The following is a 26,451-nucleotide window of genomic DNA, read 5'->3' as shown; positions in this document are numbered from 1 at the left end:
TAATTTTATTTGTTGCTTAACTTTAGTTTTTTGATCCACGGCTTGGGCAGAAATAAACAGACGAAACATTTCTAAATTCCTAGTGTAAATAAATATTTGGTAATATATAAGTTTTCTATGTTTATGGACTGAATTTATTTAGGTAAATAAGTTTTTTTGTTCTTGTAATACAGATGGGATGATTATCATAACTACGGCAAGGCCAAGTGCCGCCAATTTTTTGGCGACCTATTTGGATAGGTCGCCAAGGGGTAGGAGGAAAAAGAGAAACCCGATCATGACATCACGACGGAAAGGGGGAAGATGGGGGAAAGAAAAGGCGCTCTCTAAGAGGAGAGGACCAAAAAAGAACGGTGTTACCGTCGTGATATCAGGAACGGGGAGGAAATTGAAATAACAGGTACAGAAGATAGAAAAAAAATCGCATGCAAAATGTAAACATAGTTCAAGAGTGAAAAATCTGGGTTTTAAAGAAACAAGGATAACGAAGTAGAAAATCAAAGATAAACATAAATAAACACTTACTTATGGAAACTCTATTCAAGTAGGCTAATCCATTTTAAAATTGTTAAGTTTTAACTGTTAATTCGAAATGGAAAGTTTGGCAAACGTAATAATTTTTATATTTATTGCATATTAAATACTATGCTTTTAAGGTAACGTTTTCAATGAAACAAAACTATTTTTTTCTTTAAATAACTAATTGAATTAAACTTTCTCGGAGAAATTTCTAATTAAACTTCAATTTATGGTTATCGATTTCTAAACAAAATAATTATTATATTAAAACTGAATACATAATACTTTTTCTTCCAGTATTTAAACATTATAATACTCTATACAATTTAGATCTTATTTAAACAAATTAAGCAAAGTAAATGGTGTTTTTTTTTAAACATAAATTTTAAGCAAAATCATACTAACTTTAAATTTATATTTACTTTTTAAAAAAAAACAATAATTAGTAAAAAATAAAGATGCATTACGTCTAAATTATACACTATAAAATTTTTAAAATACAGGGAAAAAAACTTACTTCATTTACGAATAAACATCGAGTCGAAAGAGAAGGGGGAAAATAAACAGTAACTTTTTAATAATCTTAAATTAACAAATCTTAATTAACAAATCTTAAATTAACAAAAAAAAGGAGTTTGAAATTAAGAAATAAAATTATATTTATTACAAATTAGACAATTTTAATAAATTATTAATTCAAATAAAAACTCTTACAAAAAAGACAGTTTGCAAAACTTTCCACTCAGCCATATTGAAAGACAGAAGTGCGCGCTTTTCTATCGAACCAATCAAAACGTTAGTTTTGGCGTGTTAGGCGGGAAACTTGCCAAAGCATCACATGATCTTTTTCTTAGAAGGCATTCCCCGCACAGCTGCTCTGGGGAAAAAATTCATCAAGGTCAAAGTTCATCTTCCAGAAAGGACCGTGAAATTATCACGCCGCCTTCAATGGGACTTTGAGGAAAGGAAATTTATTACCTTTCCTCAATACTGAATACTGAAGTTATGCTTTCATGACTGAAAAAATATTCCTTATCAACTAAATTTTTTATGACTTAAATTATTTCGTAATAGTAACTTCCATTAATAATTAGGGTGAATAAAATTCAAAATAAATTACATTTTTTTAGAATAAGAGCATTCAATCAAGTAAAAAAGTATGTATTACGACAGCGATTCCCAAATTTTTTTCGATTATGAAACCCTGTATGATCCAACTTTTTTCGACGGAACTCCGATTTTGTAAATGTAATAATTTTACGCATGTAACAATTTAAAACGCCTTATGTAAACATTTAATGCATTGATATCCACGAACTAATTTTCAGAGGCACTAAATAGTTTAAAAATTATTGAACTCCTAATAATTAACATTTCAACATATTTTTTGCTCAAATAATTTCTCGGTATTAACTTCTGTTTCGAATTCTATAAATAACACTTATAGTCTTCAATTAATTATTAAAAAGAAGTTTTATCTAGTGTCAACAGAAAAGGGTTAATGGGTTCAATCATTTAATCTTTTTTTCATGGTTTTTCAGACATCTAGATTCTGATATTTTATTAATACTTCAGCCAGCCTCGGGGGGGGGGGGTGCCAGGAAGGAACTGCCATGTAATAAATCAATTATATGCATTTGCCTTCAATAAAATTGACCCAACCTAATATTTATTTCTGAGTTCAAAAATTGATCTCAGAAATAAATATTGGGTAGGGTCAATAAGGTTCATATAATAAACTAGTTTTAAAGTCCTGCTTTCACGAATTCGCCTCTCCCCTTCTATGACTTCTCATTTATTAATTCCATATAGCTGATTACGACCTTAAAGGTTTTTAACAAAAAGGATGGAAATAATGCACTTAATCGTCGTTGAAGATTTATATATTTGCTTACCAATCTGCAGTGAACGTTAACACATCTTAATTACATATCAACTGAAACTGAAAAATAAAATTAAAAAAATTTCTTTCTTATTATTCACTTTCGAATAAGGTTCCTTAGTTTAAGAAATTTTAAATTGTTACTTTTATACATGTAATATAAAAGAAATATGATAAAAAGTCATTAAGAGTGGTGAAATACGATTCCTCTAAATTTTTCTCATCAATCCCACAATTTCAATTGAAAAATTCTGATGTCGGTGAAAATCTTCTTGTTTTTCGCATTTGATAAGTTATTTATTTTCTGGTTGTCTTTCTTTGAAGATTGAAGTCTTTCGAATTTTCTATTTTGAAGAATTCAAATAATAAAATCAATAATACAGAAAGTTACATTAAGATTGAGAAGAAGGACACATCCATAAAATATTATTAAAAAAATTAATTTCTGACATAATAAACTTTTTTCGGGAAATTTTATTATTCGTGCTTACATAAAACTGAAGCATAACGGAATAAAATTATCTATTGGTAGCGATGCAATGTGTTCAATTTCTCTCCGGTTGAGTTCCCTTACCGTCAGGCTAACAATGGACGGTTTTTCTCTTCTCCCACGAATACGCGTTAGTTTTAACTACAAAATTCTTCACGAAATCGAATTTGGTCGACTTGATAAGGTTGCTGGGCTTGACTTAGGAATCCTCTTATCTTCTAGGTGTAGTTGAAAATGACAAGGTTTAACATTAACAGCTGCAAATGCTTTAGGTAGCTCCCATCGTCCATCATAAGTTACGTCTGTAGTTTATACATATATACACCTAGAATTTTTTTTTTTCTGTTTAGTTTTGAATAACTGGACCCAGCCAAGTTTTAGGACCAGCTACGTATTATTAGCATTTAATTATTATCATATTATTAGCCTAATTATTAGCATTTATTTATGATGTGCTTAAACTTCAGGTGTAGCCAATAATTCCAAAACTCATAGCTTTTCCAAAATGAAAAATACTGAAGCTGAATAGATTTTCCCGAATCGACAAATTGTTTGGTTATTTGCGGAACAGATCAAAATACCGTGTTTTTTATTATTATCAAATCAGTAAATAATTCTTTTCTTAGCAAGTCGACTCCAGAAGTTGATTTTCTTAGATAAAAATATTTAAATAGTCAGGGCTGATTGTGCTCCGGAAAAAAATCCGGATTTTTCGCTAACAGAGTGATCTTCGATCTCCGGAAGTTTCCGGAGATCGAAGGTCTAGACCAGTGATTCTCAACCACTGTGCCGCGGCACTTTTGTGTGCCGCCAAATTTTTAAAATGTGTCGCCAAATATTAGAAATGATACAATAAAAATTAAAATGCTTTTTTTATTACGAGTAAAGTTTAAATTAAAGAAAAGTGTATATTATGTATAATATCATATATATATATATATATATATATATATATATATATATATATATATATATATATATATATATATATATATATATATATATATATATATATATATATATATATATACATTATATTATATATATATACTTTTACAATTTCTCCGGGCTTTAACAGCGTGAAAATCTTTGTCATCGATTGTCTTGTCTCTGACAATCTCAAAATAAGTTAAAATAAGAAGGAAGCATTTAAATTTAAATTGTCTATGGCAATTTCAAAAAATGTTGAAATAAGTAGAAAATTTAATGACCATTAAAATTATTAATTAACAAAAGAAAGAAAACTAAATATGATTTTCAAACGGAAATAAAAGCTAATCATTAAAGTAAGCTATGCAATTAATAGTTATAAAAGTGAATTAGCAAAGGATAACTAACAAAAAAACATGCTAACAATTAATTAGCAAAAAAACTAGTTAACAAGAAATCACACAAAAATAGCAATGTAGAAAAACTAACAGTTAATAACTATAGAAAACAAGTTAACAATTAATAACTAGCAAAAAAATAAATAACTGTTACCAACTAATACAAAATTAGTCGAAAGAAATAATTATCTCTTAATAAACGTGCTTTTGTTGTACATATTATTTTATTTCACATTCAAAATTATTATCACTAACTATTTAACACAGTGTATTATAGGTAAGTAAACAACTTTTAAACTAATTTTTTTTTATTGTGTGCCGGCAAATTTCGAAATCGTTAAAATTGTGCCGCCACAAAAGAAAGGTTGAGAATCACTGGTCTAGACGTTTCAAAAAATCATTGATCACAGAAGTTTCCGGAAATCAAATTTTCAAAGGTGGAACTTAAAAACACAGTTTTTTTCATTTGTTTGTAAGGGAGAGCCAGAGAGATACTTTATAAGCTTATATTCATGATAAATATTCATTTTTTATCAGTAATTAGTTGTTACAATCATAAACTCCAGAAAAACATATTTGTAAATTTTAATTACTTCTCATGGTCATCATAGGTATGTGTAAATGGTATAGGTATGTGTAAAATTTTAAATATAACTCTTAAATATAAATAAAAATTTTAAATATAAAAGTAAACTCAGAAATGTTGAGAAAAAGGAAAAAAAACCTTGTTTACATTTGTTTCAATTTACGCTTTTTCTTTTTTTGTTTTCTTTTTTAAACTCACGACATTTTTTGGAATTTTGACTTGGGCTCACAATTACCCCCGAATAGCATTCATTACATCCTGCTTCACTTGTAATCTTTATTTTGTCACACTTTATTAACGTCATTTTTTGATCAACGTATCTACACGCTCTGTAAGATAGCCTATTTCGAAACTTCTGTGCTTATGATATTAAACTATACATTTATGATTTAAATTAATCTTAGCAAGTGTTATTTTTATAACCCTAAGTTTAATGACTACAATGAAGATTTATAACATAATTTACCCAATTGTAAAAATATAATATTCTGTATATTGTATATACCAGTTATGTAAGTCGACCCGCTATATTTTTGATTGCGCACTTGTAATTTTTGGTATGTCAGGTGTATAAGTTGACTGCTGAAAAAACCAAATAAGAAAATTTTTAAAACGAAAAAATATGAAAAAAAAAATTTTTTAAGTCTATAAAGACTATTAAGTCTAGAAAAAAAAACTATTAAGTCTAGTATCTGCAAAATTTTCTTTAGTTAAAAATATTCCACATTGTACTCACTCGCATTTATGTTACATAAAATGAATTGTAATTACTGTAAAATCTAATAAAAAATGTGGAATTTCGAATTTCTTGGATGAGGGTGGAGAAAATTTTGTGTGGAACTCAGTAGTTTAAATTTGAAGCTTTATGGTATTTTTTTAAAAGTTTTTCATTGTGTTATATTTTTTTAAATAACTTCTATTATTTAAATTTTTCTATCTGAAAGTAATTTAAAGTACGGTTTTTGAAGAAAAAAAAACTTTATAAGTAAAATTTATTGCAAGCATATTAAGAATAGTGTTGTAAAGGGCAAATTGATACAGAGTTATTCATATCTATCTCATTGAGTGAAATGCATCGATATTTCATGATCAACGAATGTCCGACTTTATTACTGGTGCATAAGTGCCTGATTTACGTCAAATTTTGAAGGTATGAAAAGCCTTATTTCTTTTTATTATTATTTCTTCTATTATTTATATTTTTTCAACCTTATTTTTATTATTATTATTTCCACCATACAACTAACAATTTTCTATTAAATGATTATTATTAAATTTTATATTAAATGAAACTCTTAAAAAAAAATAAAAAAAACTGGAAATAATGAATGAGTGATAGCTAAAATTTTTCAAGACTACTGAAAAATGCTTAAATTTATCTTTCACTCGTAAATTCGATTCTTGAGTTATTTTTTCCACCAATATATATTTCCTTTAAATTAAATATTTTTAACTGCTTAAAATATCTAGTTTTATCTCACATTTGCGACCACTTTGAAACATTTTCCAGATCGTGGGAACCCTGCTGCAAGTAAGATAAAATTTCATGCGTTTTTTTCAACTTTTTAATTTTTTAACTTTAAGCAACTTTAAAATAGTTATTGACTAACACAAAGGAAGTGAGAGATAAGTGTGCGAAAGATTTTAATAATAAAAAAAATTGGGAAAAAATGCTAATTACAGTTAACCGTCTTAATAGAGTATACTACAAATAAATTTCTTAGTATAAAAAAGTCAATTTTTTTATCAATTATATTTTTTAGATATTTTAACTCTTCTTCCTTCTCAATATAAAGTTTATTCTATTAATAATTTATGCTTTCTCCAAAAATAAATTTAAAAAACCCATGTAGGAATTTTTAATACATTTTTTTACAATTAATCGTTTTATATATTTAGTTTATCTTTAAAACAGTTTTTCATATTTTTCGAACCATAGTTGTAGAGTTGGTAGTTGAAATTTTCGACTCCAAATTTTTCAGAAAGCCAATCACCGACCTATAATATATTGAAATTTTCATTTAATCTTAGATTCAAGACATGCATTTGTAAAAAATATTAATGCACAGTCACGCATAACAAATAAATGTCTTAACCCAAGCTGATTCTGTAATAAATATTGAAGGAAACTAACCATGATACATTAAATTTAATTTTTACCTTTAGAACTTAGCTTAATAAATTTGACTTAGGAATTTTATGAGCTGAAGGATACCTTATTTGTTAAATATTTAATTAAATAATTTATAAATATGTATTATTTGCTATAAAAATTGGTGAAATGTTAATATGGATTGACATGAAATCATAATTATAAATACATTTTTAATTATAAAAGTGTATTAGGATGTAATTATTTAAAAAGTAAGTAATTTTACAAAAAAAAAATATTTTTAATTATGCGTCAATGATATGAACCTATCAATCTAAAAGATATTCGTTTAACTTTGTTATTTGTAATGTATTTATGCTTTTAGAAATAATTACAGCTCCATAGACAATATTAATTTTAAAATAATCAAAATCAGGAATTAAAGTTTGTAAAAATACGAAATAGTTTTGAAAGATCGCCTTGAAAGTGAAAATAGAATGAATTACAAAGAATAATAAAAGTAACAGAAACATTTAAGTTCCCTCACCCCCTTTCTTTTTATCTCAAAGGTGATTTATATTTTCGCAATTAATATTATTTATTTTCATTTAATCATAACGTTTTGCTGTTTCCAGGAAATCAATAGCTAGATTGTCCCTCAGTCTCAATAGCTTTATGTGTGCTTTTTTAATATTTTAGTAAAAAAAAAAAAAATAGGCTCAAAAACGTTTAAAGATTATAAATTAATTTTGTAATAAGTAATAATTTAAACGATTGTAGTAAGATTAATAAAAGTAATATTTCTATCCTCATGATTATAAACATTCCTCTAAATCATTTTCATAATCGGAGTTGAGCTAATTTTTTTACAATTCCGATTTATAGACATGATTATTTTGAATGCAGAATTTATTGAAAAGTTAGGAAAGTCAGATTACAAAATCTCTCTACGACCTAGCTCTTATTTGATTTTTGTATTTATAAACTTCAAGAAAAGCTTTTTTTTTAAAATTTTTGCAACTAATTTTGCTCTATTTGAAGATTTAATTGTTTACACCAATTAAATATTTTTCCTTAAACAAATTTCAATAAACTACACTGCGGTCTGTAAGATATTAATAAATGCAACTAAATAAATGAACAAAAAAAAAAGATTATTTTGAAGATTTTAAATTTGAAATTTTTCTTCTTCTAATTGTCATGTTTCCAAAGAATCACCCATATAACTGTCTAATATTAACATTTCAAGTTACTTATGCTTACATATAAATCAAATGCCTTTAGTCTGAATCTATTGTCTGCAACTGGATCGCAATATTATTAGGCATGCTTAATTTTTAGTGGGATGATAAGTGGTTATGAAGAAAGTTTCAAATAAAAAATTTATGATAGAATTTTTAAATAAAAATGAAAGCTTAATGCAAGCATTACTTTTTATAAGCATTTATGGAGAAAAAGAAATTTGCTAAAGCTATCTAAATTATAGGAAATTTTGCCATTTATAATGGACATTTTAAAGGAATTATTAAAATATATTGTGAGAAATGGTGTATTATATTTATATAGTATTTGACTATTTCAAAACCAAATCTTATCAATGAACACACAAAGAATACCTCCCATCCATTAATCATATGGTACTTGCGAACCTAATCCCTGCACCATGACGAAAGTGCTACAGCGGATGTTAGCAATAAAGCCCTGACCTTGGAATTTATGGTTGTTGGTTGATAATAGATAACTAAAAGTTCAATGTAGATTGTTAAAAATTAAATTTATAATTGTTATATAAGATTACAAATGAGATGAGCTAAATTATAATCATTAAGATATATAACCTGAGTTTCATGTCAAAATTACTGATTTAAATAAATTGCAAGTTGCATTTTATTTAATAATAAAAAATATTATTTTCGACTATTCGAAATATTTGTAAACATAGCATAATTTCTCTTATTGTTTATTATACTTTGCTTAGTTCAAGCCTCTCTTTACAAACTATTTAAAGTAAACCCCCCTCCCTCTCTCTCTTTCTATTTTTAAATTGAAAATAATACAGAGATGAATGTGCTCCGGAAAAAATCCGGGTTTCCAGATGTTTCGCTATCCGCGATCAGGAAATCCACAGTCCAGAAGTTTACAGAAATCATCTATCACATTTATGTATAAAAATTCTTGTATATTTTATTTAAAAATATTAGAACTAGAATTTATTCTTGGCATCTCTTTCATTTGTAAATATTTTTTCTGGTAAAATAATAAATGTGATTAGAGATAAAAGTAAACTAAATACATAATTATTAATTTAAATTATGCTGCATATAATTTATGTAGACTTTCACATTGTGAAAATATCAATGATTTAAATTTATAAAGATATTAATTTTTTGAAATGCGTCATTAATGATTTTACTCAGGAAATTTTCAGGATTTTTTAATTGGGCTCACAATCACCCCTGATAATAAGAATAGGGGTGGAAAATAAGACACTACTCGTAAGCGGAATGAAACAAATTTTTTTATTTGTCATGCTGCTCGAGAATATTTCAAATAAGAAGTTAAAAAATTCTGTAGAAAATTAGCTATTAGTTGTGGTGCAGCTACATTTTCTTACAACTCTGAAATCAAGAAATTGATCCTCTTTTGTATTCTTAGCAATTGCAATCGAAAATCTCCTTTTATAAATAATGTTGCTTGCTAGTTGAAGGCATCACATATGATTGTGATTTTTGGAACTTACAATAACACTGCATGGCTAGATTAAAACAAGAGAAAAACAAACTTAATTTCCCGATACATAGATATTAAATAATTTTTTTATACATATTAAATTGGATTTTTACTTACTATATTGTAGATTTAATAAGATAGCTAATCCATATACACAGTCCAGTCACATTAATGTGACCACTACCTACTTTCGACCTCAACGTGAAATAACCAATCACAGAAGGCAGGTGACAGCACATTACAGTGAATTGTATATATAGGATGTCCTAAGGCATCTGAAAGCATTTCAATCGTTGGCGTAATGCAGAAACGTAGCGATTTATGCGACGTCCAAAAGGGCATGATTATAGGCTTTCGGGCCAATGGTGGAAGTATTTCGGAAACGGCTGATTTTGTGAACTGTTCGCGTGCTGCCGTGGTAAAAGTATACCGTGCATGGCAAAATGGCACTATACAAAACAAGTGGCGTACACACATGTGGTGCACCACGGGCCATAGATGACAGAGGCGAACGAAGGCTATGGAGATGCTTTCAGGCGAATAGACGTGCAACTGTTGAGCAACTGACCACCCAGATGAATCAAGGGTCTACCAAGAGTGTATCCTCAACCACTGTTCAGCGAACGTTGCTGCGCATGGGCCTCCGCAGCAGACGCCTGGTTAATGCACCTATGCTGACTGCTGTTAATCGGCGACGAAGGCTGGAATTTGCACTCCAGTACAGTAACTGGACACCCACAGAATGGCAACAGGGGGCTTTTTCCGATGAATCACGTTTTATGCTACATCGCACAGATGGACGTTGGCGTATACTGCGAGAAACGTCTGAAAGCAAGCACCCTGCAACAATTGCCGGAAGACTGCAGGCTGGAAGAGGGAGCGTTATTGTTTGGGGAATGTTTTCCTGGCATTCACTGGATGCACTCATCATTGTGGAAGGCACGATGGATCAGCACAAGTACGCATCTGTCCTTGCGGACCATGTCCACCCCTACATGCGAATGATTTTTCCTCAGAATGATGGCATCTACCAGTAGGGCAATGCGAGGTATCATACAGCTCGCAGTGTATGTGCGTGGCTCGAAGAGCACCAGGATGAGTTTACCGTACTCCCCTGGCCAGCAAACTCACCGGATTTAAATCCAATCGAGAATCTGGGGGACCACCTCGATCGGGTTGTTCGCGCCATGGATCCTCAACCGCGTAATCTAGCGCAGCTGGCCACGGCACTGGAGTCGGCATGGCTCAACATCCCAGTGAACACCTTCAGAAACCTAATTGACTATCTTTCTGCATGTCTCGCAGCGGTTCGCTCTGCCAAAGGTGGTAATTCTGGATTTTGACAGGTGGTTACATTAATGTGACTGGACTGTGTATTTTCAATGTTTATTAACACATCATTGCTCATTTTAATTGAAAGTTTATAACAGCAAAGATATATTTCATTAATAAAAACTAGCAGGACAAATTATTACTCGTACTAAGATGCAGTTTCCCTGCTTTGAGAGGCACATTTAAGACATGCAATTTAATCACTGCGGGTGCAAATAATAATTTAATACACGATTTAAAAAGCAAAATCATACTCTTTTTTTTAATAAATATTCCTTCAGATTTTTGACTTAATAGCTTGAGACGAATAACAAAACATTTCTAACAGTGTTATTGATAAAGATGTTGAGCCATAAATACTAAATAAAAAGACTCATTCTTGTATTGATATCTTTGTTAATGAATATATTCGGACTTCTCTTTTTGAATTAAAATTTGCCTGGTTTTTGGGAAAGTACTGCACAATTTTCTCAGATTTTTTTGTCCACTCTTTTTGGAAAGCTTATCACGTGTAAAATAATAAATTATATTGATTTTTGAAATGGGTTGTTTTAAAAATACAAGCTACAGGGGATACGCAATGCATACGAATCGTCAGACGTAATTTCCATCCTAGAGCCTTTGATACATCAGATACTGTTCAAACAATTTTCAGTTTGCTTCTATGTAATAAAATAATAAATTCGAACTCATTGAACTTCATAGCTTCGAATTTGGAAAAATCATTTTAACACATTATTTTGCCCAATATCAGATTTCTAAAAATGCAAAAAAGGAAAAGTTACGTTAAAAATACATCAGGGAATAAAAATCTTAAATACATATTTAATATCGTAATAAACAAATATCTCTCTAAGAAATGGGTAAATAAAAAATGTTTTATAAAAATACATAAACTTACCTTCCTCTCTCCTTCGTCATTGTCTAAAATTGAGAAAAAACTGCTCCTCCCCCCATCTATTATAAAATAGCGGCTGACTATGAAGATTTTATTTATTTATTTATTTTAACGAAAAAAACATCTTAAAATTTCCTTTAAAGAAATGTAAGGTCAAGAGGAATTTTAAAAAAGTTACACAAGTGAATGAAATGTTTCTTATGAAACTCGTCTCTTAAAGAAAAGATTAATATGTCATTAAATATTATTGTTTGAAGTTTTTGATTATTGGAATATGTCTAACAAAAGTGGATACTAATTTATTTTATTTTGTTAAAAAATCTTTAATGTTACGAGATGTTTCAAATATGACTTTTAACATTAGTGAAAAGAAAGCTCATTCGTTTTTACGGGACGTGGTGTAACGCATGATACTCGTCGCCTCTAGCACATGATCTTATTAAAATGAAAAAAATAATTAGAGATAGTAATAATTTCTGTTATATATGTCAGGAACAATGATATTTACCATATTAGCGACTTGGTTACATTTAAAACGAAACATAGGACTCAATTCCTTTTTTTTATTTTTATTTATTTATTTATTTTAAATATTACGGCAGTTTCAGAATTGCATAAGATTTGAAAAATATTCATTAAAAGATTCGGGAATTTTTTTGCAAATTTTTATAAGATCATGTGATAGAATTTTCCTAAGATCATGGGTTTTGTGCTTTTGTAAGATCATGTAATACAAATATTAAAACACAAAATTCTCTTTGCAATATTAAGTAATAATTTTAATTAAATCTTTCAATTTTAGTTTTAATCTGAAACTCTAAGCAGGAATTTAATTTTAAAATTTTATGACTGTGAAGAGCATTGACCTGATGACGTATTCTGATTGTATTGACTTGTTTGGAGTTCTCTCAGAAATTTTTTTTATTTTCAATTTCTCAGTAAAAAAAATAATAAATAATTAAATAGATAAATGAAATATTATTTTTACTGATTTGATTTAAATTTTAACAAAATCTTTTTATCGCGTTTAAAGTTATAGTTTTTTTTTTAAATTAAACTCCAAATTTATAATTGAAATACGTGCAATGGAAACTAGTATTATACTTGCGAACAACTTTTTTCCGAGTTTAAGTGTTAATTATGATGAAAGTTGACATTGTTGACAATGTAATTTTCTCTATAAATCAACTACAGATATTTTTTAAGATGCAAGCAATCATGCTTATAATTATGAAATAAGACTTGGTTTTTGTACTTTATCACTTTTGAAATTGCATTTGAATAAAATAATGTTAAAGTAAAGTGCTGCGTATGATAATGAAATATATAAAAATATTTTTTTAAAACTTTTATAACTTTTGAAACTGCAAACAACTGAATAAAATAATAAGGTTAAAGTAAAGCACTTTAAATGTATTAATTGCTTTCTCAGGTCTATGCCTTGAGATCTTTCTTAATTTATTATTTGTGTAAAAGTATCGATTCCTTTGTGAATAATGTCTTATATATATTTCCAATTGAAAATTATCATATAATTGAAAATTAATTCTGATTAAATGTTTAATTTGACGAAAAACGATTTAATAAAATATCATACATCTGAAAAAGCAAACAAGTGATTCAAATTTTTTTTTGAATGTATAAAGTGCTTCCTTAACTCATTTCTCAAATCTATTATAGTTCATTATTAGCGTAACAATACGTATTTCATTCTGAAGAATTTTTATAATGCATTTGGAATAAGAAAATTCGTTACATTTGAAATTGCAAACTTTTAAGGTAATTGCCATAAGATCTTCATCCTAATTAAAAATTAATAAAAATAAGGTTAAAGTAAAACATTTAAATGTCTAAGCTTTCTTAGAAACGTTTTCCTCAGATCCATCTTAAATGCATTTTGTATTGAAAAATGTATAGTTCATTTAAATCTTCATCCTATTGAAAAATGAATAAAATGTTTAAATCAAATATGAATTATATTTCAGAAACAAAGAAAAGAAACTGTGGTGCATTATAAGACTTTTTAAAGCTATTATTCAAATGTAATCTCATTAATTTTGAGTCAAACAGATTTTTTTTAAAAAAACGAATAAAAGGATTAATAACTTTAGATTAGACGTTTGCAAAACGTCTGTTTTATCTTTAGGAACTGACACCGTGAGTACGTTATTCAAGAACTAATATTTTGTACACGTTATTTAAGAACAAGAAATCGGAACCGGTTACTTAATAACTGATATATCTTAACCGATAAGTTCTAAGGAGTAGTCAGGGAATTTGAGCCAATGAGAAGGAAGAGGCGTAAACGTCATGATCCGAGGAAAACTGGTTCCCTCCGCCAGAAACGTTATCTTCCTTCCTCGGCGACTCTTCGCCAACTTGCCGTAGTTATGATAATATCCCCATACGGATCCTCAGGTTTTAATCCAAATGGTTGTAGCTGAACCTGATAAGTACCCACTCGCTCGGTTAAAAGTCTTCAATTCTCAAATTTTACTTAATTTGAATGTAACTCTTTATCTAATTTAACTCTTTCCTACTAAGATTAATATATATATTTCTGAAATTAGTATGCATTCAATATTATCCCCATTAAAAAATATTTTAAAGATAATTTAGATGCACTTTTTTAATATATATTTTAGCATTTTCGAATTCCACTAATATTAAAAACCAGTTAAAAAACTTAACATTTAAATTATAGTAATTGCCATAATCAGCTAATATGTACGTAAGTACAGCATCATTCTAATATCATAGCAATTTTGTGCTAAAGGGATATCATCTTCAAATCTCACAAGAAAGTTCATTTCATGTTATTATATACATAATTAAAATAAGCATAGTTAATTTTACAGAGCGAAGAAAAAAAGGTGAGATGGGTTCCCTCTGTCTGGTTGGTGGTTTTGCTACATCTTACTTTGCTTCTATTCTTTTTCTTGCAACTACACTCTGATGTTTCAGTCTTGCATACATATGTATTTTATGGCAAAAGAATGATTTTTATTATTACTTAATTATAATCGATTTACTGTACGAAAATAGCATTACATGCTTTTATACTAAACAATTTTGCCATGCGGGCTAAACGATAACTTCCAACATACACAGATTAGGTTAACTTTAATAACTTCTCTGCTTATTAGCTTTTTCACATTAAAGATTTGCGTACAAATGAAATCAAAGTAGAGGTAAATAATAAAAACTCTTAATAATGTCAAATTAAATGTAAATTTTATTTCTAATATGGAAAAAGATTTTAATAAACATTATAATATTAAAACCATGAAATATTTTGTTTTCCGCCTTAAGAATAATGATGTACCTCCATAAGTTTCAAGATCTTAATATTAGCTTTTTTTTATTAATTAACACTTCAAAATTATTTGTTTCAATCTTGTAAAAGCTAAAATAAGTAAAATATCACCAAATAGAAAGAAAAATTTAGATAACTTATATTTCATTATTAACTTTTAAAACCCTATTTTAAATAAGATTAAATTTCATAATATTTCTGAAAATTTAAAAAACTTGTTTCCATTAAGAGATTTCAACATAATTAAAAGCTTTAAGTATAATAAATCTCTTGGCAGAACTATTTCTAATTATAATGATATTACTAAAAATTTAGGTAAATTAATGTATCTGATTGTGAATGTCACTGTGAAGAAGTGAAATATTTTGAATTTGTTGATTAACATCATAAACATATTATTACTGGTAATTTAAACGTTATAGAAAACTTAGGAATTTTATGATAAAAGGCACAAAATTTAAATCCATTACCCATATATCAATTAATAAAATCCTAAAATACTTTCTTAATGATCTCAATAATTTTTGTTTAAAGATATCATATAGATTCTCTTTACACTTTACCTTTAGGTATGTTAACAGAATATAAATGTGCTGTTTATTATTACTTTCAAGACTTTTAAGCTCTCTCAAAATTTGATAAAAACTAATGTAATTAACTACCCAACTAATGTAATTAAGTTCTATATAAATCATTGAGTTAATTGTATGTTATTATTAATAAATTTACTAAAAACTTCTTTGTTAATTTATATTTTTATCATGTGTAAATCCAATTCAGTCAAATCCGTATATATATATATATATATATATATATATATATATATATATATATATATATATATATATATATATATATATATATATAACGTCGTTGCCGAGTGGAAGGATTAAAACAGGTCTTAGGCTGGGAAGGAGGGTACAATATTTATTAATTAATAGGACAGAGCAGTCATGAAAGTGCGTACTAGTGAACACAAAAAGTTGCACTCCTTGGTTATATGTTAGGGAAAATCTTTCAAAGTAAATCCGTAAATGTCTCAATTTAGGGAAAGGGGGAAATCTTAGTAGTTGCTATTGGTTTATGAAATAGGTTGTAGTTTTTCCACAGAGAGCAAAGGGAAAAATGTCCTGCTTTTAATTAAATGCATACTTGAGCCAAAAATAGATTTAAGAACAGGATGTGGCTTTTAAAAGTGTGAGAAAGTATTTCGATTACAGTGTTTTCATCTCAGAAAAGAATGGGTGAGAATTTCTCAACCTTTATCAAAAAAGGGTGAGATTTCAAAAAGTTAAGTGAGCTTTTAAAAATAAAAAAAAAAAAAAAGAAAAACACAAAGAGACTTGAAAAAAAATCATTTCTTTAATTATAATGCATTTTTAACATCTTCTAATTTTTAAAGCATTGAATATTTTTGCTGCATCATCATATGGAAAATGTTCTACATCTACTTTTTCATCAGTTATTCTCATTAGGTTGCTCAAATGCGTATTTGTTTCGTTTCTACCCACATTTGTTTAGTTTTCATTTGTCCGTTTCGGAGTAGAAGATATTGGCTTTACAAGGTATTTATCCATCTTACATTAACGAGCAAAAAATTTGAACGTCTCATGAAGAAACCTTACCTACGGTAAACAAGTGGTTGCAGAGAAATGCGTTCTGAAAGAGGTTCCCTGGTTCGGAAGGATGGTGTTCTGTTGTTCTTAAAGGTTCTGAACAATACTGGTAAATAGGGAAGCTAGATAATGGGACAGATGTTGAAAATAATAAAAGATCCAGGAAGAAAAGTGAAACGGATTTTATTCTAAATGGCGCAAAAAGAGAAATTTTTTTTCAAAATGCTAGAAATTCGCGAATTTTGAAATTGGTTTATAGAATGCACAAATTTCTCGCGGTAATAATTTTTTAATGCGAGAATATAAAAAATATGCGAGATTCTCGCGTTTTCGCGCTGTAGTGAAAACACTGGATTAGAATAATTAATTAGGATAACATAAAAAGATTAATTGAAGCTTTTTATGTTATGTATATATATATAACTAATTTTGTTAAATGCTAATTTATTTGCTGATTGATGTTCTAGTTGCTACAAATTGTCTAACAACATTTTTTTAATCCCAGAGTAGCAAACACCATTTGAAAGATCACTGACTCACATTCACATTAAAATGTCAGTTAGTAATTGAAAAGCAGTAGAGGAAGATTTCTGTACCGTTATCTGCATAAAAATAATTGCCAAGTTTTGTCACTGCCCGGGCATGCGAGAAATTATTAATAATAATAAAAATAAAATAAATAAATCACAGAAGAGGACCAATTTGAAAAGTTTAACTCCTAGCCACCCTTGGGCAAACCTCTACAATATTTTATTTAAAATGACAAAAATAAAATAACCCTTTCGCGTCTAAGTGATTGTATTTGGCACAAACAGGTACCAATATGAAATTATTACCAGCAGTTGTTATTCTTTAAAATCAAAATAAAACAATGTGAATGTAATATTTTCAATCATTGAAAATCTTATTGATTATTAATATGTAGCTCAAAACTTAAATTCAGTCATTTTAAAGCAATAAGTATTTTTTAAATTCAGAAAGTAAATAAATAAATAAATAAGTGATTTCTTCAGAATTTGGTTGAAATGAATTTTTATTCACTAATAATCCATTCTTTTAAAAGTAACTTTGGTTTGAAATTTTTTAATGAAGCTTTAAATGAATTTATTAATTGAATGTTGAATAGTCAGAAATATATTGTATATTTTAAAATTTAATCATTGTATATTCATTTTCCTTTCTTGTCATGTTTATTTTTAAATATGTTTGTCATAATGTTATCTTTCGTGTGATTGGTGTTTTTAATTTATTACTTTTAGGGTAGTTATATACCATGTCATTACCAAGATGGTATGTCTTACCAAAAACTGGTCGACGTCCTCAAAGTCTAAGAAAAATCAAATTTAGAGAGGCCTGGCCTATGTCATTAGATAATCAAGTCTCAACAAAGGGTGGTAAAAGCTCTGGTAATTATTTTAAATTTTTTCTTGAATGGTGTTATCTTAATTGATAATTTTATGTAATGGAAGTTATGTTTTATATCTATGTTATATGTTTGAAAATATTATAATGTGCACATCCTTTTATATTTAGGACATCTTATTGCACTGCTATTTCACTCTAAACTTTAACAAATGTTCAAATGGATAAATTTCTGAGAATACTTTTTCTTTATTAATCATTTGCAACCCTAAAATTATAAGTATTTACCAATAAATATCACAGTACTTTGAATATTAAATTCTTGAGGAAAGTGTTAGAACGGTTCTCTAAATTACTTGGCTTTTGTATTCCTCAGTTTCAGTTATTATGTTTTGTTAAAAGTATTAGAAATGCATTTGAAATTCTAATTCATATATTTTGTTATGTAAATAATTTATAATGTTTAATAATAAGGCTCTTTGTGTTAGCAGATTATGTATAATAATGAAATATTTTTGCTCTTCCACTATTTATGTTTTGGGCATGAAGCAACTGTTTTGTTTCAGGGTTGTAAGCAGAATTTGACTTTGGAAGGCATGTTCAGTTCAGAAAGCATATTCTGCTCAATTTTTTAGTTAAGATGTGATTTACCCGAAGACATATCAGCAATAAATTTTAATTACTTTGTTTTAAATTAATTGACAAAATATTGAAATAAATATATTATTTATGAAAACTTCTAGAATAATTTTTTATTCCATAAAGTTTTAAATGCAGGTCACATTGATCATAACAGTTAATAATAAAAATTAACATTCCATTTTAAGATTGAAAAATATAAACACAATTAAATCTTTATGTTAAAAATCTTAGAAAAAATAGTACTTTACTTTATTAAAAATGATTAGCATTTTGCTTTTGACACAAATTTTTTTTAAAGAAATACATTTTCTGCTATTTAAGTGTACAATAACATATAAAAAATTTTTGAAGGCATTTTTATATATTTCTGGTATAAATACAGAAAATTGGAAAAGGAAAAAAAAATTCCTACAATTTAACTCCTTATTTTTATAAAACATTGTGTGACTGACCACTTGCGAAGTTATCTTTATAACATTATGTTCAGAAATCCTGTCATGCACTATGAAGAATGTGTCTTTTGTTGACCATTTCTAGATCCTTATTTCCCTTTTCGACAACTTACTATTAAAGTCAACATTCATTGTTATCAATTATATTAGAAGATACTTAAGTTAATTTTTTTTCTCACAAAAACTTATAAAAATTTGGAAACTTGTCATTCAAACATTCCTTTTGTAGACATTTCTGCTTTTCCTAAAGTACACTATAAGTCAGTAAAGTGCAATATAAGTCATTTTACAATCTGTAGATAAAGACAGTCTACATGTGGCATGTATTTTAAATTCGAATAGTTGTTAAAGACAGAAGAAAATTAAATTTTTTAGTTACTGCTATTTTAACATTAAATATGTGTATTTTCTTATAACGATAATTTCATCTTCTATTATAAATTGCCTTTATAATGGATTTTTACTGTAGAGTCTCGATAATTCGAAGTGGACGGGACAGCCTATCTCAAACTTTCAGAAACTGGAATTATCGAAAGCTTAAAATCTAATAAATATTTAAATAAATGGAAGCAAAGCAATTTTTAAAATTAGACGATCAGGGTGCATTGACTACATTAAACCAAGTTACAATATTAATTATAATACTGTATCACATTACTTGTACTTTAAAATAATTGTCGAATGTTTTTTGTTTAAACACACTATTCGCATGTTTCAGTGTTTATCACACGATATCGCTTTTCAATCAGGTTTTTCAACATTCAGTCGTAGTAATCGCCTTAAAATCAATTGTAGTAATCGTTCCAAGTGTTGTGTGTGCGTTTGCCAGTATTTGGGAGCAAGACTGATTTTTAGCTCATATTTATGGGAAACTCGAACAGACGAGATTTGGATTATCAAGACTCTACTGTGTATGCAAAATATACGTTTATTAGGTAATTAAAATAATTATGTTAGTAATACAGTGCTGGGCACATTCATTATCAAGGATCAAAAAATTTAGTCCTGGTCGTGACAGCAGAGAAAAAAAAAAGGCTGCTAAAAATAAATTTATTATTATAGAGATTCCTTGCTTGAAAGGAACTTGCTTTGCTGTCAAGTTTGAAAGAATATAGGTCTATGTTGTTCTTGTTATAGAAATTTTTTCCTTTCGTAAAGTACTTTGCTACGTAATTCAGTTTAAAATCTGTAGAAAAAGACAGCCTACCACAGATATATATTTTAGATCAAAATAGGTGTTAAGGACATAAGAGACATATTTGATTATTGAATTTTTTAATTACTGCTATTTTAACATTATATATAGGTATTTTTTTATAACCCAGAGTTCTTCCCAGGAATAAAAAAGGACTGGATGTATCCTCTCTGAAAAGAGCACTCACTTAACAGCATAAATATTTATCAAAATGTGTAATATTATGTAATAGCTGAATATTATGCCCAACAATTTTTAAATTATCCTCTCATACTATTTTATAAATATATTTCAAATGGTAATTCTCTTTCATTATCAAAATAAGAGAAAAATTAGTAGTTTATGAAAATAATGAAAGGCATGCTAAAAGTAAGTAATCTCTGTGCATATTTTTTTTTCCTTCAAAAAAAATAATAAATAAATAAGTAAAAAATTGCCAAAAAATGATTAATTGATAAACAACTTGAAAACTTTTTTCTGTAATTTAAACTGAAAATTATTAGAAAATGAACATTTAAAGATGTATATTTTTTTTTAAAAAAGGCAAATTTCTTTAAAAAATTAGTTTTAAAATTTAAAATATCATAAAAAAATTATTAATATCCCCGCCTCCGAAAAAAGGTGCTTATAAAAATGTAACCAGTTGAGAATAATCCTAACAAAGTAAATATTTGCAATAGTAACCAGAATTGAACCTATAAATACAGAGATAATTTTACCAGTGTGTAATAATTATTTAAAACGAAGAATAAACTTTTTCAAAATGGCATCTGAATAAAAAGGCAGTGTTTTTAAGGGATGTTGGCTTACGTCTACAGAAAGAGCATATTTATTGGGATCAAAGGGCAAGCAGGGTGGGCCGCCCTTCAAAAAATTCTTAGGGCAAACACTGGAGGATCTGTAATGATCATTTCCTGTACTATTATGAAATTGCCTTTATAACAGACTTTAACTTTGTATGCAAAATGTTTAGATACAGTGAAACCTCTCTAGAGCACCACTCTCTGTTCCAAAGTAAATGGTCGTTAATGGAGGTTGGTTATTCTTAGAGGTTACCTCCATTAACTTCTAAATGTTATAAAATGTTCATGATTTTTCGCAATCCATTTTAATTTTAGTTAGTGTCATTTTCTTTGTGGAAATGCCACTTGTGTTGGCGTTATGACAGCTGGATTAATGAATAAAATTTAGCACAAATAAAAATTATTTATATTGATATAATTATGTGTAAAATTTTTTTTTGCCAATTATGATAAAACTATTAAAAAAATAAACAATTACATTCTTTTTTATTTAAGTTAGCATTTATAAAAGTTAGTTAGCTTTAAAAAATGAGAAGAGGTTTATTCTGCGATGTGGATTGCGAGGTGTATAAAAATCAAACTTGGACAATTGTGGACTGTACACATTTATTTTGTGGGTGCGCTGGTAGCGCTGCGGAGATGGACAAAAACGAGTGTGTATACTCTTTGGTTGTTTTACATTAACTGACTCTTGGCTGAGAACAATGACACCAAGAAGCTAACGGGCGTAGCAAGAAGGTTTGCTTGTTTGAGATGCTTAGTTTTTTCTCAAATAAATTTTTCTTCTCTAATTTAACTTTCCACTCTAAAATAAATCATTGATAATATCGTCTTTAGTGCACCCTAACTGCAACACGAGGTTGTAGATTTCTTTCCGAGATCGTCAGAAAGAGCTCTCTAAATAAGAATTTCACACAAATATTTTGATTATGTTTTAATCTACTTATTTGTTTTGTTAATATTTCTTGTTTTAATATTTTTTCGTGTTTCCTTGTTTGACATTTTCTGCATTTGGTGCAGAGGTTTTCCCTGTCGCTGTGAGAGGTTTTGATGGTCTCTCCTGAAGATTTTTTTCAACGCGAAATCATCGGAAAAAATACCATGCCTCCCAAAAGTGGTCATAAATGGAGGTGGTCTCACCTGGAGGTTTCACTGTATAAGATAATTCAGAAAAATTATATTAGTAATAAAGTGGTATGCATGTTCATTGTTCAGGATCAAAAAACTTATTCCTGTGTGATTCCTAGGAAAGACAAAAGACCACTAATGAAGTGTTTATTATTATAGAGGCTCCTTGCTTGAAGGAAACTTTTGCTTTTTTGTCATGCTTGAAAGATAATGACAATTCTCATGATGTATGTCGTATTCAAGGTGAAGAAGTCACAAAATGCTTTAATAAGTTCATGGTAATATTTTTACTATTTAAATGTTGAAATTTGACTACTTTTAAATTAAAAATGTTGTCTTTTTAGCTTTTATATTAACATGCATCATTAAAACCAAGAAATGCAATTTATAAAGATTTCTTTTAGAAGTGCTTCTAATCATGTAAAATTCAAGTAAAAGCAAGGTTATGATTTACTAATTTATTATAGATTATTCATAAGGTGACATTAATAGTTGTATAATATATATATATATATATATATATATATATATATATATATATATATATATATATATATATATAACTGCCAACTCTACTGGATTTTTCCAGTTTCTCCTGATTTACTGGTTAAATTAAAATTCTCATAGTTTTTGTACAAATTGGAAAATTCTCTACAATTAAGTAAGTATCCTAAAAAAATCCCTATTGAAATAGATTTTGTGTACAGATTATTGCTTGATCGCTTGTATATTTAAGTAAGTATTACTAATACATTATGAAGCGGACCTCATTTATAGAAATCAGTTCAAAACTTTTTTTGTTCTAAAATATTCAGTTTATTGTTATTTAGAACTCTCTTTTTAAATTAATTAAAAGAGAGAGAGATTCATAAAGAAACCAACTGCACTTTATTTGGTATTTCTTAAAAATTGGTAGATATTCCATTAAATAGTAAAAAAATATTATAAAAGAAGATTATAAAATAAATGTATGATAATGTTATAAATTTTACAGTTGAGCACCACTATATGAAAGAATATTGAACACTCGGTTGTAGTGAACTTTTTTAACAGTCCCCTCTGAACTCCCATTTAACTAATGTTATTTTATACACTAATAAAGGATAACTGAAAAATTAAATGTTCATTTATAGTCAACTCTAATTTTACTTCTTTTTTTTTTTTCATTTCTCCAACTTTAACAGAACTTCTGATTAGAAATGATTGTTTTTCTTTGCACTGTCCTGTCAAACCTTTTCTTCTATGCTCTTTGCTTTCAAATTAGGGCTAACAAGTTGTAAAGCAGCAAATCGTCTTCTTATCCCCTCCATGTTGAAAACTAGAAATTTTGGCAACTCATCTCGGAAATGCAATCGTCTCTAAATTGTTTTTCTCCTGCATGAGGGCTAGAAAATACTAGTTTCTTTACTAATTGTTGGAACAAAAATTAGTCAACTCTGCTTGAAATTTAATTGTAGTAGATTGAAAATCACTAATTTCTTCCATAGAATGTAAAAATTGATTGTTTTTTTTTATTTTTAGTGCTTAAATTATTTAATTAATAATCACTGTTTCCAACAATACTATTGTCTTTTGCTGAAATTTTTTTCCTTCAAAAAATATGGATATATTGCACCACTGTTTATAAAGAACTTATTACTGGGTCCGCAGGCAGTTCACTTCAAGGGGTTCGACTATAGTCTTTCTGCTGCTTTTATACTTATCGATTTTGAACCTTGTTTCTTTTATTCTATTTATTCTTTCAAATATTTATATCTTGTGAAATATTCTTATAAATTTGCTTTTCAGTATTTGTATTTTATCTCTCTATATATGTTTTTTTTGCTTCTTAACCTGTCACGAATGAATATAACATTCTGTTTTAATAATTTATTTTGTTATATATTTTACAAAATGTAGTGGAATGGCTTAAAATAGAATTTGTGTTTTAGTGTGTTTCATACTTACCATTGTATAGAATATCGGTTCTTCATTTATTTGTTTATTTTTTCCATTAATAAACAAATTGTTTTAAGTAATAAAGAAAGCTTTGAAGTTTATGTCATTAGTTAGTTGATAAATTGGTTCTTTGCAAATGTTACTGTCCTTTTTCAATTCACAAAGCTAAAGAGAAAAGTATTATCTATTTAGCCTGATGTTTTTCAGGCTTATTCATATTACAATTAGTCAATATGATTTTAGGATAATTAAAATTTGTACTCAATCAGTCTGAGTTTACTTATACTTATTGCAATGAGCCTTTAGTTTTGTTGGCTTTTTTAATAGAGAAGTATATTAATTTAAATAAATCAAGTAAATAAACTAAACTCAGCGGCGCGACAGCCCTAGAGGGCCAAGGCCTACTGTGCCCATCTCAGTTTTCTTGACCTTGGGCTCTGGGGTGCAGGAGCAGATGTTCCGGTCAGGTGGTCAGCCGAACGCGGAACCCCAGTGTTTAGTTCCCAAGCATGCTTGGTACTCATTTATCGACCCACTGAAGGGATGAAAGGCTGAGTCAACCTTGCCCGGCCCGAGGATCGAACCAGGGACCTGTGGCACAACAGTGCGAAGCGCTACCGCTCAGCAAGTAAGTCAAATCAAGTAAATAGTAATTTAAATAAATCAAGTAAATAGTAATTTAAATAAATCAAGTAAATAGTAATTTAAGTAAATCAAGTGGTTGATTTTTAAACTGTATAATCTATTAGGGTGATTAGATTATAGAATTTGAATAGAATAGAACAAATTTCTAATTGTATAACTATTAATATGAATCTGTATATATATTTAAACAATTTGATCCACAGTGCTGAAACTCCTATTTCTTATGAATGTTATGCAAATAAAAATGAAAGCATTAAAATTTATATGAATAATCAAATATAATCATCAAATATAAGTGATTAAATTACGTTAAAAGTAACATAAAATGTAAAACAATCAAAATGTTAACTTATTTTTTCAATGTTTTTTTTTCTAGTGGTAAATGCTGAACTGCTGTTGCCAAACCTGACAATTGATAAATAAATCAATGTCCTTTAATTACAATAATATTTTTTTCAGTTCTTCTGTTTATAAAAATTGTATTAGTTTATATAACTATTTTTAATTTTTTTTAGGAAAAAAGAGAGGAATTAAAAATGCATGGAAAAAATGTGAGAGATTTCATGCCAGAAAAAAGTGTAAAAGATATGGAACCTACTGAACTAAACCGATTTTTATCTCATTTTCCTCATAAATTAAAAAAATAAATAGTGTTAACTTCTTAAAATTTTATGTAGCATTTTATTAATAAACTATGATCATTACTGTTTCTACTATTTTGCTTATTGCAACCTATATAACAATTTAAAAGATGATCAAAGAGTATAGATTTTCTTACGTGAATATGCTGTATAATAAAAAAAAAGTAATTCAATGAATTTTCCTCTAATTACTACTGGATTATCTTTTATCTTATTATATTTGTATATCCACTTTTTGTATTTAATAAAATCCTGATTGTCTATATTAGATTAAAAGCAGTTCTCCTATGTGGCTAAAATATTATCACGGACAAAGATGTTTTTTGCTTTCTATAATTGTATAAAAAGAAACCTACTACAGGATAAGATGCTACTAGCATTTAACAACTTATTGAGAATGGAAAATGTAAGACTTTTAGAAGTTTCAGTGTGGGTGATTTATAAACAGAGCTGTGAAGTCACAGTTGGAAAAAAATGGCTTGGACTTGAATCTGGGAAGTTGAAAGTTTTTTTTACTCATGTCATATGAAAATGACAAACGTCTATAAAATAACAAGGAACCAGAATAATAAAAATTGAAATAAAACGTAAAAGAATACAAAAGAGAAAAAAATCAATGTATCATTAGCGGATGTTTGACACTCCAATATCTTTTCACCTCAGAGTACCCACCCATCCCATCAAATGGGCCCTGTCAGAAACCACGTTGATGCCGTTATTGGCCTTACAAATTTCCTAGTTTTTAATCTTACTTTTTAAAAAAAAAAAAATTTTTTTTAATTTTCCGTTATTTCATAAATTTATAATTATTATTTAATCCGTTATTCCGTTATTATATTAATTATTATTTAATCCG

The 26,451-nt window shown here is 27.9% G+C and overlaps 1 protein-coding gene across 3 annotated transcripts; it reads left to right on the top strand.

Moving 5' to 3' along the window:
• LOC107455106 (uncharacterized) lies at window positions 1-25,663 on the top strand. 3 transcript variants are annotated; one of them, XM_043040190.3, is made up of 4 exons: window positions 1-142; window positions 18,049-18,195; window positions 22,531-22,649; window positions 25,470-25,663. In XM_043040190.3, the coding sequence occupies exons 2-4, from the start codon at window positions 18,063-18,065 to the stop codon at window positions 25,599-25,601; spliced, it is 384 nt and encodes a 127-aa protein (XP_042896124.1). In that variant the 5' UTR covers window positions 1-142; window positions 18,049-18,062; the 3' UTR covers window positions 25,602-25,663. The 3 variants fall into 3 exon arrangements, with proteins under 3 accessions (XP_042896124.1, XP_087015956.1, XP_087015957.1); XM_087159830.1 differs by lacking the exon at window positions 1-142 and adding an exon at window positions 13,976-14,365; XM_087159831.1 differs by lacking the exon at window positions 1-142 and adding an exon at window positions 14,721-14,753.
• Window positions 25,664-26,451: the final 788 nt, after the last annotated feature.

The sequence above is a fragment of the Parasteatoda tepidariorum genome, chromosome 3, assembly GCF_982258835.1.
Source record: "Parasteatoda tepidariorum strain Cologne lab strain chromosome 3, Ptep-v5.0, whole genome shotgun sequence".
Classification (NCBI taxonomy): domain Eukaryota; kingdom Metazoa; phylum Arthropoda; class Arachnida; order Araneae; family Theridiidae; genus Parasteatoda; species Parasteatoda tepidariorum.
Note: the sequence above shows the minus strand (reverse complement) of the source record. Positions and strands in the feature narration are given on the sequence as shown.

Coding starts and splice junctions, on each gene's coding strand:
- LOC107455106 (XM_043040190.3), top strand. CDS start 18,063: ATGTCATTACCAAGATGGTATGTCTTACCAAAAACTGGTCGACGTCCT. Junction 18,196..22,530: donor AAAGGGTGGTAAAAGCTCTG/GTAATTATTTTA, acceptor TTATTATTATAG/AGGCTCCTTGCTTGAAGGAA. Junction 22,650..25,469: donor AATGCTTTAATAAGTTCATG/GTAATATTTTTA, acceptor AATTTTTTTTAG/GAAAAAAGAGAGGAATTAAA.